Source organism: Coregonus clupeaformis, chromosome 6, assembly GCF_020615455.1.
Source record: "Coregonus clupeaformis isolate EN_2021a chromosome 6, ASM2061545v1, whole genome shotgun sequence".
In the NCBI taxonomy this organism is placed as follows: domain Eukaryota; kingdom Metazoa; phylum Chordata; class Actinopteri; order Salmoniformes; family Salmonidae; genus Coregonus; species Coregonus clupeaformis.
In genome coordinates this window covers 22,598,616-22,621,913 of record NC_059197.1, presented here as the reverse complement: position 1 = coordinate 22,621,913, position 23,298 = coordinate 22,598,616, and the positions used below count along the sequence as shown (strand labels likewise).

General features: G+C 41.8%; 1 protein-coding gene across 2 annotated transcripts in view; it reads left to right on the top strand.

Annotated features, from left to right (window-relative positions):
• Window positions 1-123: 123 nt before the first annotated feature.
• LOC121567991 (rho GTPase-activating protein 32-like) overlaps window positions 124-23,298 on the top strand; it is a 47,837-nt gene continuing 24,662 nt past the window's right edge. The window contains exons 1-4 of one of the 2 annotated variants that reach the window (XM_041878446.2): window positions 124-396; window positions 21,586-21,699; window positions 22,748-22,853; window positions 23,101-23,198. In XM_041878446.2, the coding sequence (XP_041734380.2) occupies window positions 21,608-21,699; window positions 22,748-22,853; window positions 23,101-23,198 (296 nt within the window). In that variant the 5' untranslated portion in view covers window positions 124-396; window positions 21,586-21,607. Of the gene's footprint in view, window positions 397-21,585; window positions 21,700-22,084; window positions 22,282-22,747; window positions 22,854-23,100; window positions 23,199-23,298 lie in introns of those variants that run through there. The other variant, XM_041878447.2, reaches the window with a different exon arrangement.

Here is a 23,298-nt window from a genome sequence, read left to right as displayed (position 1 = left end):
GTAAACATACTTTTGTTTCTTTGTTAGGAGTGGAAGAGCGATTGAAACCTGTTCTCTGATGTACAAGGACAGTTGAGGGCACTAGGACTTTAACAATTTCAGGAATCATTTATTTACCTTGCCTGCGCATATGACCACAGCCAGGTTTTGCACGCTCACAGCGTTGGGTGCAGAGCATACGAGGCTACGGGTTCTATCCCGCTGTCTCTTCTGTAGGACATGTTCACTGACGAATCGCAGATTTGTTTTATTTTCACTGAAGCAGCGCGAACTGGGCTTCGTAGTGCGAGGCTGAAAATCCAAGTCATTGCTGCCGAAAACCTCAACAGTTGTGAACTGCGCGGCACACTGCGACTCGGAGAAGATAGAGAGGAGACGCGTGGTGTTTTGTTACAGGTATGTTTAAAATACCATCTCAAAGTGTTACCATCGTCGTCATTCTTGTGTTGTGCTCTGTATTGAACTCGGTTTTAGATGAGTGAGAAAGTTAGGATGTGAATGAATGTTGTGGCGTTTGAAGGTTATGAGATATATCAGTTGTGTATGTAATGACAACATGTTGACTATATTTAGATCCTATTACCTTACTAGAGGAGCTATGTTATAAACCCTCAATTCCATAATGGGAGAAAATGGCAGCCATCTTGGTCAGGGAGAAATCCAAACCAGTCTAATTGGAATTAATGGCATAGAGGCGTAGGTGATACATTTCCTGCTTTTACTTATGCTGGAAAATAAAAGTAGGACATGATGTATCAGAAATTGTGTAATGGATTTATAGTCAACCTAAAATAACAACAATAACCACATTTCCATCCACAGTTTTTATGCGAATAAAGTCATACCGTATATAAAAAATTATAATAATCATGACAGCTGTGATGGAAACATTACGTTTCGGTACAATTTTATAAATGCTGACAGAATTTGTTTGTTCAATATGGTGGGATCTCTTTGTGTCGGGAAAATTAATTATGCGAGAAATTGCATAATTGGAAACGCCTTTATGTGCAGATATTGATATACAGTGCATTCGCAAAGTATTCAGACCCCTTGACGTTTTCCACATTTTGTTACGTTACAGCCTTATTCTAAAATGGATTCAATACATTTTTCCCTCATTTTTTCTACACACAATACCCCATAATAACAAAGCAAAAAAGGGTTTTTAGAAATGTTTGCAAATGTATTACAAATAAAAAAACATACCTTATTTACAAAAGTATTCAGACCCTTTGCTATGAGACTTGAAATTGCGCTCAGGTGCATCCTGTTTCCATTGATTATCCTTGAGATGTTTCTACAACTTTTTTGGAGTCCACCTGTGGTCAATTCAATTGATTGGACATAATTTGGAAAGGCACACACCTGTCTATATAAGGTCGCACAGTTGACAGTGCATGTCAGAGCAAAAACCAAGCCATGAGGTTGAAGGAATTGTCCGTAGAGCGCCGAGACAGGACTGTGTCGAGGCACAGATCTGGGGAAGGGTACCAAAATATTTCTGCATCATTGAAGGTCCCCAAGAACACAGTGGCCTCCATCATTCTTAAATGGAAGAAGTTTGAAACCACCAAGACTCTTCCTAGAGCTGGCCGCCAGGCCAAACTGAGCAATCAGGGGAGAAGGGCCTTGGTCAGGAAGGTGACCAAGAACCCAATGGTCACTCTGACAGAGCTCTAGAGTTCCTCTGTGGAGATGGGAGAACCTTCCAGAAGGACAACCATCTCTGCAGCACTCTACCAATCAGGCCCTTATGGTAGTGGCCAGACGGACGCCACTCCTCAGTAAAAGGCACATGACAGCCCGCTTAGAGTTTGCCAAAAGACACCTAAAGGACTCAGACTATGAGAAACAAGATTCTCTGGTCTGAGCACACAGCCAAGACAGCGCAGGAGTGGCTTCGGGACAAGTCTCTGAATCTCCTTGAGTGGCCCAGCCAGAGCCTGGACTTGAACCCGATCAAACATCTCTGGAGAGACCTGAAAATAGCTGTGCAGCGATGCTCCCCATCCAACCTGACAGAGCTTGAGAGGATCTGCAGAGAAGAATGGGAGAAACTCCCCAAATACAGATGTGCCAAGCTTGTAGTGTCATACCCAAGAAGACTCAAGGCTGTAATCGCTGCCAAAGGTGCTTCAACAAAGTACTGAGTAAAGGGTCTGAATACTTATGTAAATGTGATATTTCCGTTTATTTTTAATACTTTTGCAAAAATGTCTAAAAACCAGTTTTTTCTTTGTCATTATGGGATAATGTGTGTAGATCGATGAGGGAAACATTTTATTTAATACATTTTAGAATAAGGCTGTAACGTAACAAAATGTGGAGAAGGGGTCTGAATACTTTCCGAATGCACTGTAATAACCATCATATCGAAGTAAATTTGGAGTCATGCAATGATATGGTGTGGACTTGGGAAACCATGCAGTTTGAGGTTACAGATGAAATAAGTTAAAATGAACTTCACAGGGTGGTGAAAGTGATGAGCTTGACGCTCCTTTCCAATAAATATTGAGGGTCTTATTCTGGTGACATGATAATGATCGATGCTTGACTGCCATTTGACAAATACAAATATTCTCGCTCTTATCCATAATAATCTCATCAGTTTGGTGGAAACACACCACTGGTGGGAAAATGTGCATATTTTCTTTATGCAGATTTTTGAATATTCACATGAAAATCTGTAATCAATTGGATGGAAACCTAGCTACAGAATAATACATGAAGAATCCAAAGAAATTGTCAAAAGCCACCCATGGACCACCCATGCCAATCCCATCCCAACAACGAGTCAGTCTCCACCATCTCCACTAAGCTGTAAGGAGTTTTTTCCTATTAATAATGTAAAATTAACAGCTGTACAGAGACTCATGTGAATGCCAAATTACAGAGGAGGAACTTCTTGATGCAATTAAAGCCTTTAAATACGGGAAAATAATTAAAGATATTGTTGGATATTATTAATCCTAATCAGACAGGTTTTTTACATGGACAACACATTGGAGATAATATAAGACCAGTACTGGAAACAATAAAATACTATGAGAAATTTGGGAAACCAGGCCTGGTATTCATAGCTGACTTTGAAAAAGCTTTTGAGAAAGTATGACTGGAATATATACACTACCAGTCAAAAGTTTGGACACACTTACTCATTCAAAGGTTTTTCTTTATTTTTACTATTACATTGTAGAATAATAGTGAAGACATCAACACTATGAAATAACACATATGGAATCATGTAGTAAACATAAGTGTTAAACAAATCAAAATATATTTATATCAAATAGCTACCCTTTGCCTTGATGACAGCTTTGCACACTGTTGGCATTCTCTCAACCAGCTTCACCTGGAATGCTTTTCCAACAGTCTTGAAGGAGTTCCCACATATGGAGCACTTGTTGGCTGCTTTTCCTTCATTCTGCGGTCCGACTCATCCCAAACCATCTCAATTGGGTTGAGGTCGGGGGATTGTGGAGGCCAGGTCATCTAATGCAGCACTCCATCACTCTCCTTCTTGGTAAAATAGCCCTTACACAGCCTGTAGGTGTGTTGGGTCATTGTCCTGTTGAAAAATAAATGATAGTCCCAATAAGCCCAAACTAGATGGGATGGCGTATCGCTGCAGAATGCTGTGGTAGCCATGCTGGTTAAGTGTGCCTTGAATTCTAAATAAATCACAGACAGTGTCACCAGCAAAGCACCCCCACACCATCACACCTCCTCCTCCATGCTTTACGGTGGGAAATACACATGTGGAGATCATCCGTTCACCCACACTGCCTCTCACAAAGACACGGCGGTTGGAACCAAAAATCTCAAATTTGGACTCCAGACCAAAGGACAAATTTCCACCTGTCTAATGTCCATTGCTCGTGTTTCTTGGCCCAAGCAGGTCTCTCCTTCTTATTGGTGTCCTTTAATAGTGGTTTCTTTGCAGCAATTCGACCATGAAGGCCTGATTCACACAGTCCCCTCTGAACAGTTGATGTTGAGATGTGTCTGTGACTTGAACTCTGTGAAACATTTATTTGGGCTGCAATTTCTGAGGCTGGTAACTAATGAACTTATCCTCTGCAGCAGAGGTAACTCTGGGTCTTCCTTTCCTGTGGCGGTCCTCATGAGAGCCAGTTTCATCATAGTGCTTGATGGTTTTTGCGACTGCACTTGAATAAACTTTCAAAGTTCTTGAAATTGTCCGGATTGACTAACCTACATGTCTTAAAGTAATGATGGACTGTCGTTTGTCTTTGCTTATTTGAGCTGTTTTTGCCATAATATGGACTTGTTCTTTTACCAAATAGGGCTATTTTCTGTATACCCCCCTACCTTGTCACAACACAACTGATTGGCTCAAACGCATTAAGAAGGAAAGAAATTCCACAAATTAACGTTTTAGATGGCACTCCTGTTAATTGAAATGCATTCCAGGTGACTACCTCATGAAGTTGGTTGAGAGAATGCCAATAATGTGCATAGCTGTCATCAAGACAAAGATGGCTATTTGAAGAATCTCAAATATAAAATATATTTTGATTTGTTTAACACTTTTTTGGTTACTACATGATTCCATTTGTGTTATTTCATAGTTTTGATGTCTTCACTATTATTCTACAATGTAGAAAATAGTAAAAATCAAGAAAAACTCTTCAAAGAGTAGGTGTGTCAAACTTTTGACTGGTACTGTGTATGAACACTACCGTTCAAAAGTTTGGGGTCCCTTAGAAATGTCCTTGTTTTCGAAAGGAAAACTTTTTTTTTTGTCCATTTAAAATAACATCAAATTGATCAGAAATACAGTGTAGACATTGTTAATGTTGATTTTTAATGGAATATCTACATAGGCGTACAGAGGCCCATTATCAGCAACCATCAGTCCTGTGTTCCAATGGCGCGTTGCGTTTGCTAGTTTTTAATTTTAAAAGGCTAATTGATCATTAGAAAACCCTTTTGCAATTATGTTAGCACAGCTGAAAAATGTTGTGCTGATTAAAGAAGCAATAAAACTGGCCTTGAGACTAGTTGAGTATCTGGAGCATCAGCAATTGTGGGTTCGATTACAGGCTCAAAATGGCCAGAAACAGAGAACTTTCTTCTGAAACTCGTCAGTCTATTCTTGTTCTGAGAAATGAAGGCTATTCCATGCGAGAAATTGCCAAGTAACTGAAGATCTCGTACAATGCTGTGTACTACTCCCTTCACAGAACAGACGCCTCACAGGTCCTCAACTGGCAGCTTCATTAAATAGTACCCGCAAAACACCAGTCTCAACGTCAGCAGTGAAGAGGCGACTCCGGGATGCTGACCTAGGCAGAGTTGCAAAGAAAAAGTCCAGTGTCTGTGTTCTTTTGCCCATCTTAATCTTTTCTTTTTCTTGGCCAGTCTGAGATATGGCTTTTTCTTTGCAACTCTGCCTAGAAGGTGAGCATCCCGGAGTCGCCTCTTCACTGTTGACGTTGAGACTGGTGTTTTGCGGGTACTATTTAATGAAGCTGCCAGTTGAGGACCTGTGAGGCGTCTGTTTCTCAAACTAGACACTCTAATGTATTTGTCCTCTTGCTCAGTTGTGCACCGGGGCCTCCCACTCCGTTATTTTCTGGTTAGAGCCAGTTTGCGCTGTTCTGTTAAGGGAGTAGTACACAGCATTGTACGAGATCTTCAGGATGGTATCAAGAAATAACTGTACATCTAAATGTTGTATAAATATATTATTAAGTATGAGAGTATTTTGGTTAAGATAGCAATGTGATTTTAGCCTTCTAATGATAATTGTTTTCTCATTAGAACTTTTGCCCAGTCAGTAACCATGCCCAAGTGAGCACAGACATTGTGTTGGCGTGATGGAACGCCCCCTTTTTACCCGAGGATAAAAGTCTTGGTAACTACATTTACATTTAGACCAGGAAGCGTGGAGCTGTGGCTACACAGCTTAAAATGGTTAGACCAGATAGACCAGCCGACATACAGCGCGAACTGAATGTTGCAAATGGTTGAAACTCTAAGACCAGGAAACGTGAGACGTTAGTCCACACGTTTGAAATGGTGAGAAACTCTGAAACTCTCAATCTCTACACAAGAAGAAGAAACTCACTAGACCGTAGCATTACCAGTCTGCAGCTGGCATGTAAAGTAGTCTAGAACTTTGACTAAAGACACGAGGTGGCGAGGACAATCCCATCTCAGACAACCGTTGGTACATCTGAAGTATGAGCTCTAACAACCACTTCACAACCAGAGAAGCTCTGCAAAGGACTTTGTGACCTCCGGTGGAAAACCAGAGCCTTACACCCATCGGCACCTTCCTCATAGGATTGATTGGTTTAAACAGAGAGACGAGGGAGAATACATTCTACACGTAAATACATTGCATTTCTTACCCAAACGGGCGGTGGTTAGGGTGCTAAGTATTCTGATTACCGTGAGCATAGTTTCCAAATGTATGTACGATAAGTTTGACTCTCTTTGTCCCTCTCTCCCTCCTTCTATTGACCCCTCCCTTTTTGATAACCAAGCAGTAATGCTGTTAGTCCACTAGGGACTTTTCTCATGTATTAAGTATGTATGTATTGTGTTAGCTAGTAAATAAATAATTAATCCAATTTGTGAATTGCTGACTCATAATTAAGGTTAGGGTTCTTGCAGGTTCAAGGATTATGCGACGTTCAGAATGAGACTGATGAGGTAATGATTAAAAAGTGACGGTTATCGGTGTATGTATGTATATATATATATATATATATATACATATACATACAGTGGGGGAAAAAAGTATTTAGTCAGCCACCAATTGTGCAAGTTCTCCCACTTAAAAAGATGAGAGGCCTGTAATTTTCATCATAGGTACACGTCAACTATGACAGACAAATTGAGAAAAATAAATCCAGAAAATCACATTGTAGGATTTTTAATGAATTTATTTGCAAATTATGGTGGAAAATAAGTATTTGGTCACCTACAAACAAGCAAGATTTCTGGCTCTCACAGACCTGTAACTTCTTCTTTAAGAGGCTCCTCTGTCCTCCACTCGTTACCTGTATTAATGGCACCTGTTTGAACTTGTTATCAGTATAAAAGTCACCTGTCCACAACCTCAAACAGTCACACTCCAAACTCCACTATGGCCAAGACCAAAGAGCTGTCAAAGGACACCAGAAACAAAATTGTAGACCTGCACCAGGCTGGGAAGACTGAATCTGCAATAGGTAAGCAGCTTGGTTTGAAGAAATCAACTGTGGGAGCAATTATTAGGAAATGGAAGACATACAAGACCACTGATAATCTCCCTCGATCTTGGGCTCCACGCAAGATCTCATCCCGTGGGGTCAAAATGATCACAAGAACGGTGAGCAAAAATCCCAGAACCACACGGGGGGACCTAGTGAATGACCTGCAGAGAGCTGGGACCAAAGTAACAAAGCCTACCATCAGTAACACACTACGCCGCCAGGGACTCAAATCCTGCAGTGCCAGACGTGTCCCCCTGCTTAAGCCAGTACATGTCCAGGCCCGTCTGAAGTTTGCTAGAGTGCATTTGGATGATCCAGAAGAGGATTGGGAGAATGTCATATGGTCAGATGAAACCAAAATAGAACTTTTTGGTAAAAACTCAACTCGTCGTGTTTGGAGGACAAAGAATGCTGAGTTGCATCCAAAGAACACCATACCTACTGTGAAGCATGGGGGGTGGAAACATCATGCTTTGGGGCTGTTTTTCTGCAAAGGGACCAGGACGACTGATCCATGTAAAGGAAAGAATGAATGGGGCCATGTATCGTGAAATTTTGAGTGAAAACCTCCTTCCATCAGCAAGGGCATTGAAGATTAAACGTGGCTGGGTCTTTCAGCATGACAATGATCCCAAACACACCGCCCGGGCAACGAAGGAGTGGCTTCGTAAGAAGCATTTCAAGGTCCTGGAGTGGCCTAGCCAGTCTCCAGATCTCAACCCCATAGAAAATCTTTGGAGGGAGTTGAAAGTCCGTGTTGCCCAGCGACAGCCCCAAAACATCACTGCTATAGAGGAGATCTGCATGGAGGAATGGGCCAAAATACCAGCAACAGTGTGTGAAAACCTTGTGAAGACTTACAGAAAACATTTGACCTGTGTCATTGCCAACAAAGGGTATATAACAAAGTATTGAGAAACTTTTGTTATTGACCAAATACTTATTTTCCACCATAATTTGCAAATAAATTCATTAAAAATCCTACAATGTGATTTTCTGGAGAAAAAAAATTCTCATTTTGTCTGTCATAGTTGACGTGTACCTATGATGAAAATTACAGGCCTCTCATCTTTTTAAGTGGGAGAACTTGCACAATTGGTGGCTGACTAAATACTTTTTTTCCCCACTGTATGTATTCACCCCCTTTGCTATGAAGCCCCTAAATAAGATCTTGTGTAACCAATTACCTTCAGAAGTCACATAATTAGTTAAATAAAGTCCACCTGTGTGCAATCTAAGTGTCACATGAAATAAGCAAACACGTTTGGTGTTCACCAAAAGGCATGTGGGAGACTCCCCAAACATATGGAAGTAGGTACTCTGGTCAGATGAGACTAAAATTGAGCTTTTTGGCCATCAAGGAAAATGTCTGGCGCAAACCCAACACCTCTCATCACCCTGAGAACACCATCCCTACAGTGAAGCATGGTGGTGGCAGCATCATCAGCAGCAACATGCTGTGGGGATGTTTTTTAAATCGGCAGGGACTGGGAAACTGGTCAGAATTCAAGGAATGATGGATGGTGCTAAATACAGGGAAATTCTTGAGGGAAACCTGTTTCAGTCTTCCAGAGATTTGAGACTGGGACAGAAGTTCACCTTCCAGCAGGACAATGACCCTAAGCATACTAATAAAGCAACACTCAAGTGGTTTAAGGGGAAACATTTAAATGTCTTGGAATGGCCTAGTCAAAGCCCAGACCTTAATCCAACTGAGAATTTGTGGTATGACTTAAAGATTGCTGTACACCAATGGAACCCATCCAACTTGAAGGAGCTGTAGCAGTTTTGCCTTGAAGAATGGGCAAAATAAATTCCCAGTGGCTAGATGTGCCAAGCTTATAGAGACATACCCCAAGAGACTTGCAGCTGTAATTGCTGCAAAAGTTGGCTCTACAAAGTATTGACTTTGGGGGGGGGTGAATAGTTATGCACGCTCAAGTTTTCTGTTTTTTTGCAAAAAATATTTTGCTTCTTCAAAGTGGTAGGCATGTTGTGTAAATCAAATGATACAAACCCCCCAAAAATCCATTTTAATTCCAGGTTGTAAGGCAATAAAATAGGAAAAATGCCAAGGGGGGTGAATACTTTCACAAACCACTGTATTTAAAACCGTATTTTAATCTCCCACCATAATAATCGTCTTGTATTTTTTGTAGGGTTGATCAATTATTATATACATTTCAAAGAAGCGTGGATCAACATTATTTGGAACGTATAGGTTAATGAGCCATATCTGTTTATGGTCCAATTACATATTTAAAATCATCCATCTACCTTGAAGATCTGTTTGGACAATTTGCGCATTCGGATCAAAATTACTATGAATTAATATCATCACCCCTTTTAAATGTCTTTGACCATGGAGAAAAATATTTGCCCCCCACTAAAACCCCTCCCCATTACAAGCTGGGTTGTCATCCCAGTGACCGGCAGACCACCCCTGTCCCCCTGGATCCCAGGGCCCCCGAGAGACTGGGACCCATCCTTCGAAAAGAGCACACAGTGCCACTCACAGAACAGAAGCAGATCAACCGCCAAAAGCATTTCCATTGCCCTCATCTCGATTTGCATTATATATAGCTATTAAAAATATATATATTTTAAAAATCCTGCTTATCTTAATTTCCATAATTAACAAATAATATTCGTAATAATGTAGGCAGTTCATGCAAATGATTTTTACCTTTAACCAGGATTGCCATGACAAAAATTACATTTTTGGCAAGCAATTATTATTTTAGCAAACAATTATTGTGTTTCCTCCTATATTGTCCCTAACATCTTTACACCCTAGCAACAGTTGTGGGATACACAAACACTCATACACACTCAACCCCTTTCCCCCACAAACAACCATAAACTCAGTAAAGGCTTCAATCATACAAAAGTTATACTTAAATCCGAACTGGTTCTCTAGCAGATTAGTAAGAATGTCTAACCGCATCTTCAAGAATAGCCTTTTTCCCTTTTATTCAGATTATAACCTCATCTTTGTAAATTATATCATGAATAGGACTGGTGGAGTTATGTCACACGCAGCTAACAAGAATATATGGAAATATCTACTCTACTCAAAATTACAACCAACTAATTGCAGCATTACTGCAAAAATGGAAGAGGCAAGTGGAAGGGGGAGAAAGTAAGGAACTTGTCTGTCGGCCCTGCATTAAAGACCAAAATTGGCTAAAGAAAATTGTGATAAATAACAAAGTTATACCAGTTTCATTTAAGGACCAAAAAATTGACAGCTGTTCCATATAGATTGCAAAATAGTTGGGAAGAGATTTTCGATGTACCGATTCCATGGCACATGGTTTATGAACTGATACACAAACAATGCTGGATTCAACATTTTAGAGTTTTTCAATGTAAATTATTATACACAATTCTGCAACCAATAGAATGTTATATATATAACCATCCCAGCTCTGCAGATTTTGCTGCGAAGAAACAGAATCATTAGATTATTTGTTTTGGTACTGTCCATATATAGCTCATTTTTGGTCACAAGTTCAGGACTGGCTGAAGAATTGCAACATTTACCTGCAAATAGCACTGCTGGGTGATTTAAAAAAGTCATAGTCAATCGATTTAATAATATAATAATACTCTTAGCAAAAATGTTTACCTTTAATTTACAATATGTAGAATCTATGAGAATAGAAAGGTTCAGAACTTTTGTGAAACATCACAGCACAGTTGAAAAATATATGGTAAATAGAAAAAAACTGGATGGTGTGGGAGGGTTTGAGTGGAGCTGAAGGATGGGACTAAAAACAAAAAGTAACTATTATAAAATATACTGCGTCTGTAAAATGTATATAGTATGTATAAGCTGGAAGTAGAAGCCTAAGAATTGTCCATTAGTTTACTCCAGTTAGGGGAGGGATGGTAGGGTTAGGGGAAAATAATCAAGGAAAGTATATTAAAACGTGTATATACAGTACCAGTTAAAAGTTAAAAAAAAAACTATTTTCTACATTGTAGAATAATAGTGACAACATCAAAACTATGAAATAACACATATGGAATCATGTAGTAACCAAAAAAGTGTTAAACAAATCAAAATATATTTTATATTTGAGATTCTTCAAATAGCCACCCTTTGTGCTGATTTGTGCCATAAATGCTAAAAAGTTAGCATTTGAAACAGTAGCCAACAAAACCAATGCATGGGTTGCTGTCATACCTTGTCAATAGACTGCTTACAGGGTAAGGAAACCAATGTAATTTTGTATAGTGGGGGGGGTTCAAACTTTTTTCACCTAAGGGACTGCACCATCTAGTTGGGCTGGTACAGCAAAGGCAAGTCAGCCGTTGCTCCCGGTTCTCACATGGGCAGAGCCCCACCTGTTTTGAGCCACACCTATATAGCTAAAAATACAAATGTTATTTTGGCATTAATACGTGTCACATGAGATTGCAAACAATATTTAAAAAATAAAGTTAATAAAGCCGTAAACAAACATGGTCTCTTTTTTACTTTCTTGAGTAAGGCAGCTCCAAAATGCAGGTGTTTCAACCTTGCTCAGTGCTTTCTGTGCTGGTGGGGCAGCCAGCGGAAAATACGGAGCGTAGTGGTTGGTAATGTTATCTAGTTGCGCTGTGATTTGCTCAGTGTTCTGTCACTCATGGAGACACTATGTCACCGTAAAATCAATGGGGAGAGCTCAAATTCAAGGCCTTTGGGTGCCTAGAGTTACATTCGAATTGCCCATCCAAAAAGGCTCAAGGTCATTGGCCACAGTTAAAATGACGTTAAATCACGTTATATGTACAGTAGCTTTGATTGGACTGATCGTGTCAACATCATACTTTCAAAATCTTAGCTAGTAAGCTAGCAGTCATCATCATGATTCAAGTCGACAATCTACTAACAAATCCTTTTCAATCCTTGTCATATGAAGAAAAATTATAAATAAAACGTATCGGTGCTCATCGGCCATTGGACATAAACATTACACAACAAGTTGGAAATCGCAAATTCAACAATAAGTGGTGTGGGAGGAACCAGTGGCTAACTACAAGCATTGCAAAGCAATGTAGTGGGTGTATGGTCCAAGTCTGGGTTTAAGGGTCTGTTTTTCCAAGCTTAAAGGGATAAGCATTCAACATTGGCCATGCTATCAATCCAGCATGACTTCTGCCGCGTTTGAAACAACTGGAAACTCGGAACTGGGAAATTACATTCTTCAGTGAGTTCAAAACAGCTGGGAACTCTGAAAAAAACGAGCTCCGACTGGGAAAATACGTTTTAAACAGTCATCCAACTCGGAATTCCAAGTCGGGAACTCGGGCCTCTTTCTAGAGCTCCGACCTGAAGATCACTGATGTCATGATTCAACCTTGTTTTTTTCCGAGTTCCCAGTTGTCTTGAAAGCATCATAAATCCAGAGAATGCCAGACTTTGATGACAACTTTCCACGAAGGACCGCCGCACCACCTTCTTGTTCAAGTGAGCACAGCACAAGGTGAATCCAAAAATGTCTTGTATGCTGCTGCATAAATGATTTAATATGCCAGGGAGATATGTATACTCTAGCTAAGAAAGTAATACTAAGTGTATGTTGTGTAGTAAGCTGTTAGTAGGCCATGTGCCTCACCCTAATAATTTGGTCTCTTTTCCCCTCATAACTTAGCCTACTGTTCTGACTTGGTGGTGCACATTTAGCCTATAGAGAAATGTCATCATCGACTATTGTAAGAGTTTTCATTGTCTGCTTATATGCCCCCTTTATTTATCCTACGGTTCTGACTTGGTGTACAGGGAGAATACTGTAGAACGGCCCGTGTTCTGAATTCTGTCGCTGTACATTTCAAAAGTGCTGAACAAATAGTTATATTGAGTCCGTCTGTCCTAGCTCGCTCATTAATGTCTTAATCAAAATTACGGATTGCCTCTTCTCCGCTCGTCGTCCTCTTATGCCATAGTTTTTACATCTCAATTGTCAGTAGAAACCACAGTTGTTTAAGCAAGTCAGCCGTATCAGCTATGTTTTTTTAAAAGGCAGTAAATGAGGCTGAATGAACTATTTCGCTCCCAGACAAGGCTCCGCTGATAGCCAGGTGTAGTAGTGGTAAGGTGTTGGGACTCTACTGTTGGGACAGCTTTATGTAGGCTCTAACAGTTTGTGGTCACCGTTATAGTGGAATTAATGTGTGGTTTAGTGTTGTGTAGTGGCTTTGCTGGCATGCATCTAAACATTTTTTGTTTTTGTTTGCTTCACCAAGGATTACATGCTAAAATCGCCACTGAATGACTTTGATCATGCACGCCGCACATTCCTTTCATTTTCTTTTGCGGGTGCCTTTTCATTATCTGGATAGACAGTGGTTTCTAGCTAACGTTACACCAATCAAAGCAGTGGAGCGTGTAGTGAAGCAAAACTTGGGGGGAGCTATCATATCACGCAATTATACCATTTATAAAATGGTCATTTTTTTATACAGACTAGCAAAAACATTTGTGATAATTGGCATCCAATGGATCGATAATTTTCTAGTAAAAGAAAGTGGTGCTAAAACATAAGTTTGCACCCCCTATTTTAATTTGCTCGCTGGCTCAGGCGGCCAAGTGGACACAAGGCTGTTTGGCGCATCTCAGTCGCGAAGAGGAATAACTTTTCAGCAGTTTCTGATTTAATAAGAAATGCCACGCTGGTGGGTGGTAACATTCAAATAAAACTCAGCCCTGAAACGAATCGTAGGCTGAAAATAATTTATCATAGGAAAAGACGGCACATTTCTTATTGTTGCATTGTCGAGAAAGAACCTGCAAGGAAGCATTTTGTTGGACGGTGTATACCCCCTCAAACTCAACTCTGGACCTCGAAGCCAGTTCCACTGCATTTTTTCATTGTTCCCCTCTAATCAGGGACTGCATTAGACCTGGAACACCAGGTGTGTGCAATTAATTATTAGAACAGAGACAGAGACCAGGATAATCCGGACATCATCAAATCAAATCAAATCAAATTTTATTGGTCACATGCGCCGAATACAACAGGTGCAGACATTACAGTGAAATGCTTACTTACAGCCCTTAACCAACAGTGCATTTATTTTTAACAAAAAAAGTAAAAAATAAAACAACAACAAAAAAAAGTGTTGAGAAAAAAAAAAAGAGCAGAAGTAAAATAAAGTGACAGTAGGGAGGCTATATATACAGGGGGGTACCGTTGCAGAGTCAATGTGCGGGGGGCACCGGCTAGTTGAGGTAATATGTACATGTGGGTAGAGTTAAAGTGACTATGCATAAATAATTAACAGAGTAGCAGCAGCGTAAAAAGGATGGGGTGGGGGGGCAGTGCAAATAGTCCGGGTAGCCATGATTAGCTGTTCAGGAGTCTTATGGCTTGGGTGTAGAAGCTGTTGAGAAGTCTTTTGGACCTAGACTTGGCACTCCGGTACCGCTTGCCGTGCGGTAGCAGAGAGAACAGTCTATGACTAGGGTGGCTGGAGTCTTTGACAATTTTGAGGTCCTTCCTCTGACACATAGGGTAAGAGTTGAGTACCTCTGGTGTATACCATGTGTATCCTGTACATACGACTAATAAAACTTGAAACTTGATAGGAAAAGACATTGCATGAAGTGGGCATTTCGGATTTGTCACTTCAAGCCCAAATATATCATACTTGACGTATTGACTTAAATCGTTGTGCAACATCATGGGTAAGCTCTGGCCATTTGTCTTTCAGCTCGAAAAAGTGGATTTCTACTGGTGTGGGCATTTTTTTAAAAAACGTTACTACCAGCACCAAACCTATGTCAACTAAGCTTAAAGAATTCCACTCACATACCTAACTGATTAAATTTGAACAACATTCAACTAGGCTTAAAGTAGGTCCTTTGTTGAATTGCTTTTCTCAATGGCAAGAAAGTGTGTGTAAATGAATGAATTTCAGTTTGTTATTCTCGTTTAATGCATCAGCTCCTATTTTTGGATAGAGTATAGTCTTTGACCTTTATACTATAGGTCTAAGCCTCATTTTGTGTGTGTGTGTGTGGAATGGGACAAAGAATGATTTATACAGCTATGGATTTCATCATGAGATGAAACACAATTAATCCCACTGTAGTAGAGTAAATCAGATTATAGAATCGTATGATTCTCCCCCCTGAAAATAAAAGCATTAATCAGGTTTTATCCCATAAAAACAATCACCACTGTACTGTATACAGTATTGTCATCATATTACAGTATTGTCATATTTTTTATAACTAAACCAAGATAGACCCACAGCCTGTTGTTTCCAATCGGAACAAATTAGTCAAAGTGGGCAGAACAAGCAAGGAGGTGGGCAGAGCCAAGCATGAGTTAGCGAGATCCAATTGGCGCGATCTAGCAGCATCTGCATATTTCCGTTAGGGAACGCCTCCTCTGTGAAGTGCGCGTGTGCAATAACTCAATTTGCCTTTGCACTCCTTCTAAACAACAGTTTTTTTTTAAAGTTTGCAAAGGGTAAAGTCTACAAAACGTAGTCCACTCTGTTCATAACATATTTTAGTTTCAGGAACAGAAACTGTATTAAGATCAAATGTTTCATTGATGAGAAAATGTGTAGAATGTTGGCCAAAATCCATCTAGTTCCATCTTCTCCCGCTGCCGGCCAGTGGGCTTCCTCTCACTACCATATTTGGTAGTGAGTGGAAACGCCAAGCGGATGCTTCACATAATACATCCGGTGAAATATCTGTCTCATTGTTCGATCTGTGGTATTGTACTGTACAGTTTTGTCATCATAGTACATAGTCTCATTTCCTCTTCCTGCTACCTTATCAGTCAAGAAGAGGAGAGCGGCTCACAACCGGCAGGTTGCCATAGCAACCCCAGGCCTTCTCCACTGCACTAGCTTTAATGACTGCATTCCAGATCTCCGAATGAGAGCGTAAAACTTTCCCCTCAACAGCCAGATGGAAACACACTGGGGAGCGGCTCTATCAAAACCCCCCATGGAGATGTTGTTGACGAATACAGTACTGCCTACACCCCTGCGTGTGTGGAGCTCAGCTGTCTGGTTGGGGGGCTGCTCAGTGACCCCAGAGATACCCAACAACATAACAGTATGAGGTGAAACAACAGTCATTTCTCTCTTCCGAGCGACTCCCTTAGTCTCTCACTTAGATATATATAACACTACATACACTACATGACCAAGAGTATGTGGACACCTGCTCGTCGAACATCTCATTCCAGAATCATGGGCATTAATATGGAGTTGGTCCCCCCTTTGCTGCTATAACAGCCTCTACTCTTCTGGTAAGGCTTTCCACTAGATCTTGGAACATTGCTGCGGGGACTTTCTTCCATTCAGCCACGAGCATTAGTGAGGTCGGGCACTATGTTGGGCGATTAGGCCTGGCTCGCAGTCGGCGTTCCAATTCATCCAAAAGGTGTTCGGTGGGGTTGAGGTCAGGGCACTTTGCAGGCCAGTCAAGTTCTTCCACACCAATATCGACAAACCATTTCTGTATGGACCTCGCTTTGTGCACTGGGGCATTGTCATGCTGAAACAGGAAAGGGCCTTCCCCAAACTGTTGCCACAAAGCTGGAATCACAGAATCGTCTAGAATGTCATTGTATGCTGTAGAGTTAAGATTTCCCTTCACCGGAACTAAAGAGCCTAGCCCGAACCATGAAAAACAGCCCCAGACCATTATTCCTCCTCCACAAAACTTTACAGTTGGCACTATGCATTCGGGCAGGTAGCGTTCTCCTGGCATCCACCAAACCCAGATTCGTCCTTCGGACTGCCAGATGGTGAAGTGTGATTCATCACACCAGAGAATGCGTTTCCACTGCTCCAGAGTCCAATGGCAGCAAGCTTTACATAACTCAAGCCGCGGCTTGGCATTCCGCATGGTGAACTTAGGCTTGTGTGCGGCTGCTCGGCCATGGAAACCCATTTCATTAAGCTCCAGACGAACAGTTCTTGTGCTGACTTTGCTTCCAGAGGCAGTTTGCAACTTGGTAGTGAGTGTTGCAACCGAGGACAGACGATTTTTACGTGCTTCAGCACTCTGCGATCGCGTTCTGTGAGCTACCACTTCCCGTCTGAGTCGTTGTTGCTCCTCGACGTTTCCACTTCAGGGCAGAAATTTGACTAACTGACTTGTTGGAAAGGTGGCATCCTATGACGGTGCCGCGTTGAAAGTCACTGAGCTCTTCAGTAAGGCCATTCTACTGCCAGTGTTTGTCTATGGAGATTGCATGGCTGTGTGCTCGGTTTTATACATCTGTCAGCAACGGGTGTGGCTGAAATAGTCAATTTGAAGGGGTGTCCACATACCTTTTGTGTGTGTGTGTATATACAGTGAGGGAAAAAAGTATTTGATCCCCTGCTGATTTTGTACGTTTGCCCACTGACAAAGAAATGATCAGTCTATAATTTTAATGGTAGGTTTATTTGAACAGTGAGAGACAGAATAAGAACTAAAAAATCCAGAAAAACGCATGTCAAAAATGTTATAAATTGATTTGCATTTTAATGAGGGAAATAAGTATTTGACCCCCTCTCAATCAGAAAGATTAGGAGCACACTCTTAAAGGGAGTGCTCCTAATCTCAGTTTGTTACCTGTATAAAAGACACCTGTCCACAGAAGCAATCAATCAGATTCCAAACTCTCCACCATGCCCAAGACCAAAGAGCTCTCCAAGAATGTCAGGGACAAGATTGTAGACCTACACAAGGCTGGAATGGGCTACAAGACCATCGCCAAGCAGCTTGGTGAGAAGGTGCAACAGTTGGTGCAATTATTTGCAAATGGAAGAAACACAAAATAACTGTCAATCTCCCTCGGCCTGGGGCTCCATGCAAGATCTCACCTCGTGGAGTTGCAATGATCATGAAAACGGTGAGGAATCAGCCCAGAACTACACGGGAGGATCTTGTCAATGATCTCAAGGCAGCTGGGACCATAGTCACCAAGAAAACAATTGGTAACACACTACGCCGTGAAGGACTGAAATTCTGCAGCACCCACAAGGTCGCCCTGCTCAAGAAAGCACATATACAGGGCCGTCTGAAGTTTGCCAATGAACATCTGAATGATTCAGAGGAGAACTGGGTGAAAGTGTTGTGGTCAGATGAGACCAAAATGGATCTCTTTGGCATCAACTCAACTCGCCGTGTTTGGAGGAGGAGGAATGCTGCCTATGACCCCAAGAACACCATCCCCACCGTCAAACATGGAGGTGGAAACATTATGCTTTGGGGGTGTTTTTCTGCTAAGGGGACAGGACAACTTCACCGCATGAAAGGGACGATGGACGGCGCCATGTACCGTCAAATATTGGGTGAGAACCTCCTACCCTTAGCCAGGGCATTGAAAATGGGTCGTGGATGGGTATTCCAGCATGACAATGACCCAAAACACACGGCCAAGGCAATAAAGGAGTGGCTCAAGAAGAAGCACATTAAGGTCCTGGAGTGGCCTAGCCAGTCTCCAGACCTTAATCCCATAGAAAATCTGTGGAGGGAGCTGAAGGTTCGAGTTGCCAAACGTCAGCCTCAAAACTTTAATGACTTGGAGAAGATCTGCAAAGAGAAGTGGGACAAAATCCCTCCTGAGATGTGTGCAAACCTGGTGGCCAACTACAAGAAACGTCTGACCTCTGTGATTGCCAACAAGGGTTTTGCCACCAAGTACTAAGTCATGTTTTGCAGAGGGGTCAAATACTTATTTCCCTCATTAAAATGCAAATCAATTTATAACATTTTTGACATGCGTTTTTCTGGATTTTATTGTTGTTATTCTGTCTCTCACTGTTCAAATAAACCTACCATTAAAATTATAGACTGATCATGTCTTTGTCAGTGGGCAAACGTACAAAATCAGCAGGGGATCAAATACTTTTTTCCCTCACTGTATAGTGTTTTAAAGCTTTTGGCCTAATTGCATACAGCACTGTAGCAAATGCATTAGGTTAACATGTTGTGAGTGTGTCTAGTGTGAAGCTTCAGAGGCTCATGGCATGAAATTCTTCTCTTAGAGATAATGTGTAGGCATCAATTCCTCACTCCAGCTCATAAATTCGAACACAGGTTTCATAAATGGCATGCAGAATTGGGTAGGCTGCCCTAGTTTTCCTGGAATACCATGTAGGCCAGAGCCGTCAAAGCCAGATCAGAGCTGTTTTTGTCTCCTGGCAGCAGAAATAGAGAGCTTCCTTCAAGTGGTGAAAAATATGTCTTGTAGCTACCGCTACTGTACATTACAGGTTGATGGTTTTACTATGACTAGTCTGGCATGACTGACAGTTAAGCAGGGGAAAGATAATGTCCCAAATTACACCCTATTCCCTATATAGAGCATTACTTTTTGACCAGGGCCCATAGGGTGCCATTTGGGACATAACCCATACCAAATGTATAGCATTGGCTAACGTGAAGACTTGTCAGGAAAAATCTGTGTCCTCATTAAATTGAATAGCATTGCCATATTATCAGTATCCTAAGTGGTCCTCTGTAGCTCAGCTGGTAGAGCACGGCGCTTGTAACGCCAAGGTAGTGGGTTCGATCCCCGGGACCACCCATACACAAAAATGTATGCACGCACGACTGTAAGTCGCTTTGGATAAAAGCGTCTGCTAAATGGCATATTAAAAAAAAAAAATTAAATGGATAAATGAATGGATGTACCTTGTCATGTTGCCATAAGGCAGTGCTGAGTGTGTCTGCTACACAGCAATGTGAAGCACAGGATGTCCTTATCTGAGACGAAACATTCTCCATTCTGAACAATCATCAAGGTCAGGCATGTTACATTTGATCATGGAATAAATGCAATATCGTCGCCTACAGAGCTTTTGAAAAGATTACTGGAGGTGCATAACGTTGGACCACACATTGTGATGGGTGACAGATTGCCAGACTATACTGAATGTCAAAAACATTCTGTACATACATTTTTACATTTACATTTGAGTCATTTAGCAGACGCTCTTATCCAGAGCGACTTACAGGTAGTGAGTGCATACATTTTCATTCTGTCAAACTGGTGTATTACTTTGTTCATCTTCAAAGTCATGTAGCCTATCCCTGGAGAGACTCAGGACAGCTTTGGGACTTTAGATAAATCGTTGCTTGTTTTTTGTGTGTCATCATGCTATCCTCTCTCAATAGATACATATTTGTCTTTGTATTCATGTTTGATAGGATATCCTCTAGCAAGGCTACAGCCGCCATTGGAGAGATGAGGTGAGAGTACAGTAGAATATAGTAGGTCTGTGCGTGTGGAGTGGGTCTGGTTTGGCCTGTGTCTCTGGCTGGTCACATTGTGCTGAGTCAGAGGGCTGTGTGGAACTCTCTCAGCAGTGAGCACCACTCTGTGTCTATGGGCCAATGGGCTGCCTCCCTCTGCCTGCTCTCTTGGGGAAACTGCTACCCTGTACTGTAATGGCTGGCCTGATGTATCTATCTATCTACTACTCCTTACTCCACACATCTCTATGGTCATCATTACAGCTTCTGATTGGAGAAGAGGGACAACTCCTGTTTTAGTGCTGAGGTGTAGAACCGAGGTACTTTGAGTGCACAGTGCACATACTGTAGTACTCCAGGACCAGGGTTGGTTGGTTACGACTGCTCTGTGCATGCCTAAATCCTACCAGACGTGAGTTCAGCTCCCAGTGCTTCCTTTCATGAGGGCTAGTTATGGAAAGATTGGAAGGCTGTGTGGAGGTGTTGTATTTCGCTGTCAGAGCATTCCTTTTATTTGTTGACAGTATATAAAGAGCTGTATTGGGATGATGGATCATGGGGGCTGTCACAACACTCCTCGTGGGGGCTGTCACAACACTCCCATGCTGGTGGGGTTGGTTTCTCCCTCAGGATAGTGCCAAACAAAGTCCTAGATACATGTTAGCGGAAGGAGAGTCCCAAAGTTGACATGTAGTGCTCCTCCTAGACCTGTATTGATTGTTTTGAAAATAGATGTTCTCTAACTAATGTTTAAGAGGTTGGTATGTACTTGTTGGGATCCCTTCTGGGGTCTCTTCACAACAACACTCATCATGAAGGGTTCGTTTCTGCCTTTCAGGACCATTCCAAACACGGTCACACGTACAAGTCTCAATGCTTTACTCCGCCTGCAGTATGGATGGATTCCATATCATTAAAAAAAAGCATTTTTCAATATAACCTGTTTGAATGAAACAATTTGGTGTGTAAGAAGTGGGTATTTACTTGTTTACTGAATGCCTGTCTTACTATAGACTCATTAACCATTAATCTGTTAAAAGGCGTGAAATTATTCTAGAGAGCAAGCTGCAGCTAAGAGTGGGTTAATGTCTGGCAGGTTCCCAGCTAAGGTTGTCTCTCTCTCTCGCTCTCTCTCTCTCTCGTCAGTCGACTGTTGCAGTAAGGCAGTATGATGGAGGCTGGCTGTGGGGTTGCCGCGGTGATCGGGAATGCTGCATCAGGACCCCAGGGAAAACCAGGAAGTGGTGACGTCCTTGAGGGGTGAGTTACTCTCTCAAACACACGCCGCACCGTACCGCTGCTATGTCAGCTAACCAGGACTCTGCAGATATCACACCCATAAATGTATAGAGGATCAGTTTAGGATGTGTGTGGGTGATTGTATGGGCATGTGTACGTGAGAGATTGACAGGGAGGAAGGAAGTGATAGCGAGAGAGGAATTCTAAAGACATTAGAGATGGCTATAGTATATCATCCCATTGTAAAGGGTTGTGATGACCGACACATGATCTCTTCTCTATCTACTGTAAGTGAGCTGCAATACAACCAGGCCTAGATAGGATAGGATGGCTCTCATTTAATCACAGATCTCCAACAGATGAGATGTGCTCATTCTTTCATTGCCAGTGTTCTTGTCCTTATCAGCAGATCTGAGGAGAGCTAGCCTATGAGACTGAATCACTGCATCACTCAGTCTGTGTCTGAGCCCAGGAAGGACGAGAAATGTCAGGCATCCACTCTTCTTCATTGTCCCTGAGAAAAGTTGGGCTGAAAGGACTTTTCTTCCTCTGCCTAGCACACTGACTCCGATTTCAGCTGCAGGTTTTGTGAGGCGATCCCTGGTAGGCGGATTGCATTCGTGACTTACTCAAAGGAAAGGCTTTGCTTACCTGAACATACACAAAAGTCATTATAGCTTTGTTTTGGTCCTACCAAGTGTGAGATGCTTCTTTTGTCAGGCTAAGTATGTTCTTTCCCCAGGATGTGTTTACTGTATGTATGCTAGGCTATACTCCTCTCTGGAGCTTTCTGTACCTGTCAGTAGCCATTTGAGACTGTGTGCCGTTATGTGCTACCACCAGAATAACAAGGATCTAAATACCACAGGCTGCACTATGTTTTCTGGACCGCTGGTGCAGTGTCATGATTTGATTTGAGCCCCAGAAACATGATGTGAATACATTGGTCTCTCTCACTGGCTCCCTCTGGTGGAACCCAAAGAAAAAGAATGTAAAATGTAATGTATTTATGGATTCTGATTCTTCTCCATCTTTCTCTCTCTGTCCTTCCCTCCCTCTCCCTGTGTAGGGCCATGTCACCGTGTATTACACCAGATGAAGACGAGACCCAGCCTGATCCACACAAGAGCACTACTCCAACAGATAAATCCCCACAAGAGAGCACAACTGCCATGGTACACAGTCTATTATCACCATCACTAGATGGTACACAGTCTATTATCACCAGGTTACAGTGCTCACTATCACGAGCACTGTAACCTGGGAATAGCAGTCTCTGAACTCTACTACTATGTAGTCTCATAGATACTGCTAGTATGGGTTTCTTTTTAGTATTATTGGACCAGCAAATTACAAGTGTTGACCGTCTTGTAATTGGTTTACACGTCAGGAATGTTGAGTATTGTGTGTGTTGATTGGCAGGTACGGAGTGATGAGGTCACAGAGCTTCCTGCCGAGCATGAGCCCACCCTGCGTTCCTGCGTCAGCACAGCCAGCATGAAGGTCAAAAATGTGAAGAAGTAGGTGCTCCCCACCCCACGGAAATGGGCTATTATGGGCTGTAAAACGGGCCTCTAAACCAGGGCAGGAAAATGATGGGCCGGGCAGAGACCGACTGGT